Below are 10,134 nucleotides of genomic sequence, written 5' to 3'. Positions count from 1 at the left end.
CATGGCAACACCAAGCAGGGGCTTTGGGGAGGGGAGGAGAGAGGGGTGACTGACCTTCTGAGACCTTGGGGTATTCACAGCAGTGCCTTCATCCTTTCAGAGTGTCCTCTGGTTGATGGGGGAACTCCGTGGGAGCGGGTCAGGCCACATTTGGGTGGGGACTAAGCCTATCCCCACATCCTGGCCACCTTCTTCACAAGTGTTCCCCTTGGGGCATTTCAGTCCTGGTTGAGCTGGGCTTTCTGGAGGCGCCACTGCTCTGGCCCTTTCTAGCCCAGGCCTGGAGGGGAAGATGGGCAGGGGAAGGAAGCTGCGGACAGGCCTCTTCCTGTTCTGGCACAAGGAAACTGGAAGGAGCCTGGCCCAGGTGTGACCTTTGGACCTCAGGAGAACAGCTGATGCCAGGAGCCCTGAGGGGGGCAGCCGAGGCAGGAGGACTCCGGGGCACCCCTCAACAGCCCCCTGGCACATGGTGTGGAAGGTGGCAGCTGATCCCGGGGCCAGGGGCCAGAGGAAACCGGCTGGAAACTACCTCTGGACAGTGTCCACTCCTGAGCCTAAGCCTCTCCGGGAATGGGGCCCTGGGGGAGGGCTGGCCAGGGAGGCTTATCTCTGCAATTGAAGCTGAAGGTTAGGCGTCCCGGGGACGAGAGGGGCCTGGGGTTGCCTGCAGCTGGTGGGGCGGATTTTGAGCTGGAATAGGCTTGCCGGCCCAGGGAAAGGAACACGCAAAGGGCGGAGGCCTGGAATGACGAAGCTGTCCCACTAACTCATCTCCCTGACTCAGGCTGGGCCCTGTTGGCCTCTGCAGCCTTCCTGCCCCTGTCCCTGTCACTCCTCAGGAAGGCCTGCCCTGACTACCCTCGAAGAGATTCCCTGGTCACCTTCAGCCACACCGCCACTTTGCTCTCAACTGACATCCTTTTTCATCTCCCCTACCTTCAGCTCGGTAACCATCCGCCTCCCTGCCCGCGGGGTGAGCTGAGTGGGAGGGGCTCGAGATCCATAATATTTTACTATATTATTTATTTATTTGGCTGCCCCGCGCGGCATGCGGGATCTTAGTTCCCTGACCAGGCATGGAACCCGTGCCTGCTGCAGTGGAAGTGCAGAGTCTTACCCACTGGACCTACTGGACCGCCAGAGAAGTCCCCGATCCATAATATTTTAATTGCACTAGTAAAAAAGCCAAAACCAAGGCAAAAGAACCCATGATGAACAAAATAAAGGCAGGATCACTTGCCTTACCCCAGTCAGGGGCCTGGTTCCAACAAAACTTTGTGGGTTTTTTAGTAGTGCATTAAAATATATTTTTTTACGTTGACTACTGAGTTTTTTGGCACGCTGTAAGCTTATTTTCTAGGAGAGTGCCTCACTTGCCTCACCCGAGTCCTGGCGCTGGAATGAGTGAAGGATCGAATGAATGGTTGTGAGTCTCCACTGCCTGAAACCTAAGGGGAACCCAAAGCCCGGGCCCGCCCACCCACTCTTGCCCCGCCCACCACGACGTGGTCCCGCCCCTCCAGGGAGCCAGCTCCACCCCCAAACCCTGCCCAGCGCCCAGCGCCCGGCGCCTGGCCCCCGGCCCCTCCGGCCCTCGCGCACACCTGCGCGTCACTTCCGGGGCGGCGGTGGGAGTGAGGTTCACTTCCGCCAGCGGGGGAGCGGCGGCGGTGGCGGCGCAGGAGACCGGGCCGGGGCCCCGGGGGATCGACGGACGCACGGGCGGGCGGCCGGGAGCCATGGAGCGCGGCCCCGGGGCCGGGGGGCGCGGGCCGCGGCGGTGAGTGTCCTGTAGGGGCTGGCGTGGCTGCGCGGAGCGGTCTCTGCTTTTCGCGGCCGTTTGGAGAGCCGGGCCGGGCCGCGAGGCCGGGCAGTCCGGCCGGACGCCCCCGAGACCCCGCACTCCCGGGGCGGCCGAGGTCGCAGCCGGAGGACCCCAGGATCAGGGCCAGGGACGGCGTCTCAGACTCCGGCAGAGCCCCGTCCGCCGTCCATTCAGCCCTCCGACTTGGGGTGTGTTCCCACCTTTCCGGGTGCGCGGCCCCGCCTTCGGGGAATGCGCTGTCCGAGCCAAATACTCTATCCCCGGCCCCGAACCAGTGCCCCAGCCTGACACCCGGACCCGCCGAAGCAGCCGGAGCCCTGCTTCCTAAACGTCTCCAAGATACCTCTGCCCTTTCTCGGGCGTCCTCTGGCGGGCTGGGACACCTGGACAGGCTTCCCAGCCTTTGCTCCAGTCCCATCTCCAGGCTACAGCTAGGGCATATCCACAGCTTCTAACCCACGGGCTCCATTCCCAGCCCGGGACTCCTCCAGGGCTCCTCCTTTTCCCCCAGGATGAAGTCCAAACTGCAGCAGGGCTTACGGGCGCGGCCCGACCCAGCTGTGGCTCTCTCCAGGATCCCTCTGCTCTCCTCTTCCTCCCAGTGTCCCTCTAGCCTGGGACCCGCAGTTCCTGGAACCCGCTGTCACTTCTGGGTTTTGCCTGTTTTCTCCCCTCCCGGCACCCGGCACTTTGCCTGTGCCTTTCAGGCTGACTGGCTGAATGAGGTGCGGTCATAGTCGTCCGTATTTAGGTCGTCCTGGAGTATTGTAATTGCCTGGTTCCATGTTGGTCCTCATGACACTGCCAGCCTGCACCGGCCCGGCAGCGGGGTGTCCGATTATGTGCTTGTGGGTGAAATCGCTGGGCTCTTGGTGCCAGGGGTGCCTGCCCAGTGAGTGAGGTATCTGGATGTGCTCTGTCCAGTCCGAGGCCAGGCTCTCAGGTCACATTCAGTGACATCCATAAAAGACAGCGGGAGGTCCCAGGTCTGCGTGGCTTGAGAAGAGACCTTCCCCCCTCTCTGTCAGATGTCAGACCTGGCGGACTGTAGCGTCCCCCCTTCCCTTTTGCCCCTGGTACTTTGTCCATTCGTTCAGTCAGTGTTTACTGAGCAAGAACAGGTAGTAGTCTTGCCCTCATGGAGTTTCTCTTTGGTTTGAGGGGTATGGTTGAACATGCAACTACAAGCTGCAGAGACAGATCTGAGCCATGAGAGTGTGTATGGGGGGCTGACCCTGTTTGGAAGGGTGCTGGAAGGGAGATGTGAAGGGTGGGTGGGACAGGGGTCACGGGCTCTCTGGTGAGATTAGGGGAACTGCTGGGGCTTCGGCTCTGAGTCAGGAGAAGGCAGTGGGGCTCATCAGGGGAGAGTGAGGTACAAGATGCGTGAGGCTGGAGAGGTCGGCCCCACGCCTGGTGCCAACCTGGCAGATTGTGGTGAAGGCTTTGATCTCTATTCTGAAAATAGTGGGGCTACTGGGGCACCCCAAAAGGGAGGTAGCATGATCAGATTTGTGTTGTGAAAAGATCTTTTGGCAACTGGGGTGAGAATGGCCCAGAGTGGGTGATGGTGGCCCAGCCGGGGGTGGGGGTGGGGACCGGCGAGGAAGGAGACTGTGCATGCCCCAGGCAGAGTCAGCAGGCCCTGTGACGGGCGGATCTGAGGGTGCAGGGAGGTGTCAAGGATGGCATCCCGGTTTCTGGCTTGGTCAGTGGGACCTTGTCCACCTTAGTATGCCTGTTCATCCTCGGGTCACCAGAGGCCTCCTACCTGCCCACCGGCTCTCAGCCAGACCTTCCTCTCAAAACAAGCCTTCCCTGTGCCACCCAAACTCCAGACCCGCCAAGTCACCGAAAGCACCAGGGCAGTGTCCTCTGTTGGGGCCTGGGCCTCTTTGAGAATGTGTTGGAGCAACATCGGTTTGGTTGACACTCTGGAGGGGGAGGGAGGGTGTCCTGGGCACTGTGGGGTGTTGAGCAGCACCCCTGGCCCCGCCCACTCAGTGCCATTAGTAACCCCCTCGCCCCCAACTCATGACAGCCAAAGATGTCTCCAGACCTTGGCAAGTGTCCCCGGGGGGCAAACTTGCCTTCGTCTGAGAACAGTGTGATGGACTTGTAAAGCGAGCATCCCACCTGGGAGTCTGGGGGCTCCTGGAGGAGGTCCGTGTCCCCTCCTTGGCTTTAGCCACCCTCTCCCACACCCCTCCGTGTGCCCCCATCCGAGTGACTGCAGTGCGGCTCTCTGCAGCCCCCGGTCTCAGATCACAGGTCTGGAGGGAGCAGGTGTATTTCTGGGCCTCAGACTGCGCCGACCTGCTGTGCATCCGCGTGTCCCTGGCCCAGTGGTTTACAAATGCTGTGGCCCCGAAACAGAACAGGCTCAGGTGCTCTGCTGCTGACACTTGAGTTGTGAGCGTGTGTCCCTCCCTCACTCCAGGCTGTAGGGAAAATGTAGTAAGCGAGTACTCCGTATTTTCAAACCTCTGTATTTTCTTCCAGTCTCCCTGTTGGCAGCTCCATGTACGATTGTAGTTGCTTTAGCAATTTCGCTGTAGTCTGTTCAAGGCCACGTTTCACATGACATTCTGCATTTCTTCTCTGAGCCTGGCCCATTCCACCACTTTCTCCTCATCTTATTCACTGTCTCTGTGACCTGAGTGGTGTCTGATTGATAGATGAGGAAACTGAGGCCCAGGGATGCTAAGCGACTTGCCCAAGGCCACAGACACCTAAGCTGGCAGAGCTGGGGAAGGAACCCCAGGCTCCCATGACCCTGCCCTGCCTCCCCCCTGCAGCAAGCTGACCCCTGGGCCTGGCCCCAAGCACTGGAGAGAGCCATTGTCTCAGCCCAGTAGGCCTTCCCAGCCTCGAGATGTATCCTGCTTTTGTTTCCAGAGCCTTTGTTTGTTGTATTTCCTCTGCCTGGGCTCCTGTCTCCGGACTTCGCAGGCCCTGGGAGCTGGGAGCGTGCTCCTGGGTCCCTGTGGTCAGCAGTCGGTCCTCGCCTGGCTGAGCTGTGGCACCTGGGGGTGGCAGATGGGGATGGGCGCCAGGGCAGAGTCTGGGCCGGCCGTGTGGACAGAGGCATGGGGCGGGGGTGGGCTGGGGTGACATTTCCCAGGGCCTGGAGCAGGAGCTGTGCCCGGGAGAGCTGGGTGGGCCAGGGCTCTGATCGCCCCGCACAGCCTGCAGGCCGAGGCTGGGTTGATGAATGGGCTTAAATGGCAAGAGTTGGTGTCTGCCAGCGGAGGAAGGGTGGTGGCAGGCGGGGTCCTGGTCAGGTTTAGGTCCCACCAAGGTCACTTGGGAGCCCCGGGGGAACTCCACATCTTGCTGTCCCCCTGCAGGGTTTCCCTCTGTGCGACATGGACACACGAGGCTGCGAGGCTCCCAAGGGCTCAGCTTGGACCGCGATGGGGCTGGGCTGCAGCCTCCTAACGGGGCTCTCGTCTGGGGCGGTGGCCGGGGGTTGCCCTGCCCCCTGCCCGTGTCTCCGAGCACCCCCATCCCTCCCCTGCCGGGCAAGGCCCACCCTGGGGCCCGGCGCCCGCCATGAACGGCCTGTCGGTGACTGAGCTCTGCTGCCTCTTCTGCTGCCCGCCCTGCCCCGGCCGCATCGCCGCCAAGCTCGCCTTCCTGCCTCCAGAGCCCACCTACTCGCTGGTGCCTGAGCCCGAGCCCGGGCCTGGTGGGGCCGGGGCCGCCCCCTCGGGGACCCTGCGGGCCTCGGCCAGCACCCCCAGGCGCTGGAAGCTCCACCTGATGGATCGCGCCGACTTCCAGTACAGCCAGCGTGAGCTGGACACCATCGAGGTCTTCCTGACCAAGAGCAGCCGGGGCAACCGCATCTCCTGCATGTATGTGCGCTGTGTGCCCGGCGCCAGGTGAGCCACATGGACTCGACCCCCCCGGGGTGGAGGGACCGGGTGAGGGGTGGGAGCCCAGGATGTGCTCCATCCTCAGGGCTCTCGTTTCGGCCACTGGTGGCCCTTGGAGGGCCAGAGACTGGCGAAAGCCCATCTGGAGGTGCGGGTGCCCCAGGGATTCTTCTCGCCAGAGGGGCAGCAGATGAGATCTGCCCATGGCCACCGAGGAACTGCCGGGGGCCCTTCCACTTGCAGCCCTCTGGGGGGCCCTCTCGGCACCCTGTCTTGTGGACAAGAACCCTGAGGCTCGGGGGTGGCTCTGAGTGGCTGCGTCACGTCACCTGCTCGATGTGGAGCCGTCTGCTTCCGGGTCTCGGTGTTCACCTGCCCAGGGCTGGTCTCCTGGGCCCTGGGTGCCTGGTGAGGCCCGGCACCCGCTTTGGGCCGGTGGCCCCTGAGGCCTGGCTGGCGGCTTGGGCCAGGTCTGACTGCCGGAGCCCTACAGTGGTGCAGAGGGGGACCTTCCAGCTGCTTCCGCCTCAGAGCAGGCTGGGTCCAAAGGGCAAGCTTTTACCTTTCAGCTGGGCTGGGCTAGGGCCGCAGTGGGGCTGGAGGAAGAAGGCTCTGCAAGGCTGTCAGCCGGGATCCAGCCTGGTCACCTGCCATCGGCATGACTGCCTGGCAGGGCCGCCATGGGGCACAGGGCAGAGGTGGCGGCCCGGGTCATTCCCTGGAGGAGCGGGAAGAGCTGCACCGCGGTGACCGGGGCTTGGCTCTCTTCGCCCGTGGTTGGAGGGCCGCGTCTCATCCTCCAGGATGGTTCCGAGCAGTAGGCAGACGTGCCTCCCATCCTCGGGCCGTCAGAGTCCCTCCAACAGGAACAGTTCCAAGGGAGAGGTGGCTGCTGCTCAGGGCGTCAATGTGATGGTCACTGCGGCTTCCTGGGCTCATGCTGGGGGTCCACCTGTGGCAAGAAGGTGACTGGTGGGCCCAGCGGCCCCCTTAGATGAGCGGAAGCCCGAGGCTCCACTGTGTGTCATGGCCTAAGTCACACCGGGCAGAGCCAGGCACTGTTCCCCTTGGCAGGGCTCCTGCCCCCTCCGCCCTTCGCCGTCTGACCTGTGCTTCCCCACTGCCCACCCCAAGGTACACGGTTCTCTTCTCGCACGGCAACGCGGTGGACCTGGGCCAGATGAGCAGCTTCTACATTGGGCTGGGCACGCGCCTCAACTGCAACATCTTCTCCTACGACTACTCGGGCTACGGCGTGAGCTCGGGCAAGCCCTCCGAGAAGAACCTCTACGCCGACATCGATGCCGCCTGGCAGGCCCTGCGCACCAGGTGAGCTCACGCGGCGGGGAGGGGCTGGTGGACGTGTCTCCTCACAGGTGGCTGGTCCTGGTGAGACCAGGTGGGAGGAAGCCCAGGTGGGTAGCCCCGCAGGAGAGGGAGCTGATCTGCGGCCACACTGGGCCACAGGAAGAAGCCCGACCCCTGTTCCCCCTGCAGGGTAACAGGCATGCTTGGTGTGCAGGGGGAGGGCGGTCCTCCAGCCTCCCTGGGGGGGGGCCCTCCTGGGAGCCACTGGCCTGGGACTGTCCCCATGGGAATGGAGGTTCCGCCTGGAGGGAGGGGGCAGGCAGAGGCCGAGGCCCCTCCTGAGCCCAAGAGGTGGCATGTGAGGGCGGTGTGAAAGGACTCTGGGAGCCCCGAGGCTGAGGGAGCACTTGGGGTGTGGGGAGGGGCTGGGCCTCTGCATCAGGGTTCTGGTCGTGGAGCTTGGCCTCATCCTGAGGAGGGTCTCCTCTGGGCCTGGAAGGTTCTGTCGGGCAGCTTTGTACCCAGCACAGTCCTGGTGGCTGGAGGGAGGTCAGCTCCTGGAGGCTGGGTCCTCCGCAGGCATTGTGCCCAGGACACAGCTGCTTGCTTGACTCAGACAGGGCCCCCACTGTCTGGTCTACACCTCCGTCCCCAGACCCCACTGCCCCGGTCATCCAGGTCCTGGCAGCCCCCTTCCACCCCGTGCTCGCTCACTGAAGCACAATAGCTCAGTCTCTGTGCAGAGATGGCCCGGCGCCCTGTGCTGCTCTAGAGAGAGACCCACCCAACCCCACCCTCCCAAAGGTGGTGCCCTCTGCCTGCCCAGGGCTGCCCCATCTTGGCCCTGCCTGGCCGACTGGCGCAACCAGCTCCTTCAGGGACCACAGCCAGCCTGCCATGGGGAGGCGGGGCCCTGGTTGCTGGAGTGATGCACCAGGCAGTCTCTGATGCAGGCCCTGGGAGCAGGGTCCGCTGGCACCACCCTGGCACTGGGACCCGTGCTGGGTGGCGTGGTGCAGGTGTGTGTCCACACTCGGCTGCCGCAGCCTGTCCCCACTGGCTGGGGGTTGCTGGCAGAATCATATCCCGCCGAAGGGTCAGGGGTCTGAGCTCTGTCATCCATCCATCTGTCCTGCTGCCAGGCTCGACCTCCAGAGACCTGGTCCCTCAGACCCAACGGCTGAGAATCAGCAGGAGGGTGGGAGGCTGGGGCCCAAGTGGTGGCCTGGGGCAGGGCAGGCACTGGAAAGAAGAGCTGTGTCATCCGGCACCTGTCATGTTTGTCCAGGTGGAGACAGCCAGGTGGCAGCTGGGGGTCCCTGCCTGGAGCTGGGTGATAGGACGAGGCTGGTGCTCAGCACAGCAGTACTCATGGTGAACCAGGGAGCAGGTCGGGGAGGAGCTTGCAGGGTGGTAGGCACAAGGCCAGATGGCATCCCCGAGGCCTGGGGGTTGGGACCGGAGGACAGGGACAGGGGCAGATGGCGCCTGGGTGCCCAGGTGGGTTGCCCGGTGAGACGAAGACTTTCCCTGGCCACTCGGAGAAGGGGCACCCCCTTTGAGATCAGGATGTGGGTGTGGGGAGGAAGGCCGTGGAGGCCCCCTGCAGTGGGAGGGTGGTGAGTGGGTCCTTGTGGGGTCAGGAGAGGACTGTGCTGGGATGGCGCTGGGGGAGGCCCGTGTGGAGGGGGTGTGTGGGGGGGTCAGGACCTGGCCACTGTGTAGGAAAGATGCCCAGGGAGGGAGGTGATGGCCACCCACCTCCTCCCCTCAGGAGCCGCTATGCCTGCTCACCCACGTTGTACTAAGCAGCTGAGGGGCTGCAAACTGGCTGAGATAAGAGAGGACGAGGCTGCCTCCATTCCCTGAGGCCAAGGGGGTGGGTGAGGGTGACGGATGCTGGGAGGAAGACACACCCCCTTGCCCTGCGACCTGGAAATGCTGTCGAATTCCGAACAGCGAGGACAGGAGGGCCCCAAGCAGGTTCTGCATGTGGCCCTGGTCAAGTGTGTGTAGGGGTGGGGGTGGCCTGGTGACCAGGAGGAGCAGGAGAGGCCCCAGGGATCTGCCCCCAGGAACCACACAGCGCAGGTACGGCCCGCACAGGTGCACTGCCCAGGTGTGACCAAGTAGATGCTGTCGAAACTGAGGGTAGAGCTGGGGGCTTGGGGCTGCGGGCAGCCAGCTCCCCTCACACCTGTGGGTCCTGCCTCCCCTGCTGAACGGACCGCCTCGGGGTTGGGAGGCAGGGGAGGGTGCCTGGGCGCCACCCTATTGCTTGGAGCCTAAGCGGAGAACAACTGGGGACTGCACTAGGAGGGCAGGCAGTGGGAGGGGTGTGCGTGTTGCGTCGCGGCTGATCTGCCCCCACCGCCGCCAGGTACGGCATCAGCCCAGACAGCATCGTCCTGTACGGGCAGAGCATCGGCACGGTGCCCACCGTGGACCTGGCCTCGCGCTACGAGTGCGCCGCGGTGGTGCTGCACTCCCCGCTCACCTCGGGCATGCGCGTCGCCTTCCCCGACACCAAGAAGACCTACTGCTTTGACGCGTTCCCCAAGTGAGCGCTGAGGGGGGCGGGGCCGCGGGCGGGGGCGGGGACCCAGGGGGCGGGGCCGCGGAGGGGGCGGGGCGTGGAGGCCTAATGTGCCCCGACCCGCAGCATCGAGAAGGTGTCCAAGATCACGTCGCCGGTGCTCATCATCCACGGCACGGAGGACGAGGTGATCGACTTCTCGCACGGGCTGGCGCTCTACGAGCGCTGTCCCAAGGCCGTGGAGCCTCTGTGGGTGGAGGGCGCCGGGCACAACGACATCGAGCTCTACAGCCAGTACCTGGAGCGCCTGCGCCGCTTCATCTCCCAGGAGCTGCCCAGCCAGCGCGCCTAGCCTAGCAGCAGGCCCGAGCCGCGCCGGGACCTCAGCAATAAGGCGGCGCCCGGCCCCGGCCCCGGCCCGGGGGGCTGCATGTGAACCCCCGGGCGCCCCACGTCCTCGAAGCAGCTGGCCGGTAGGGGTCGGGACCTGACCCGGCCCCTGGGCCGTGGACAATGTACAGGCGACGGAGCTATGCGCTCCTTTCCTTCTGGAAGAAAAACGAAGGAAAAACGTGAGAACA

At 64.0% G+C, this 10,134-nt stretch overlaps 1 protein-coding gene across 1 annotated transcript; it reads left to right on the top strand.

Annotated features, from left to right (window-relative positions):
* The first annotated feature begins 1,647 nt into the window (after positions 1-1,647).
* ABHD17A (abhydrolase domain containing 17A, depalmitoylase) lies at positions 1,648-10,134 on the top strand. The gene is made up of 5 exons (XM_082650537.1): positions 1,648-1,783; positions 5,179-5,715; positions 6,844-7,038; positions 9,398-9,577; positions 9,680-10,134. The coding sequence occupies exons 2-5, from the start codon at positions 5,384-5,386 to the stop codon at positions 9,903-9,905; spliced, it is 933 nt and encodes a 310-aa protein (XP_082506663.1). The 5' UTR covers positions 1,648-1,783; positions 5,179-5,383; the 3' UTR covers positions 9,906-10,134.

This window comes from Grampus griseus (assembly GCF_964374135.1).
Source record: "Grampus griseus genome assembly, chromosome: 3".
Taxonomy (NCBI): Eukaryota; Metazoa; Chordata; class Mammalia; order Artiodactyla; family Delphinidae; genus Grampus; species Grampus griseus.
Note: the sequence above shows the minus strand (reverse complement) of the source record. Positions and strands in the feature narration are given on the sequence as shown.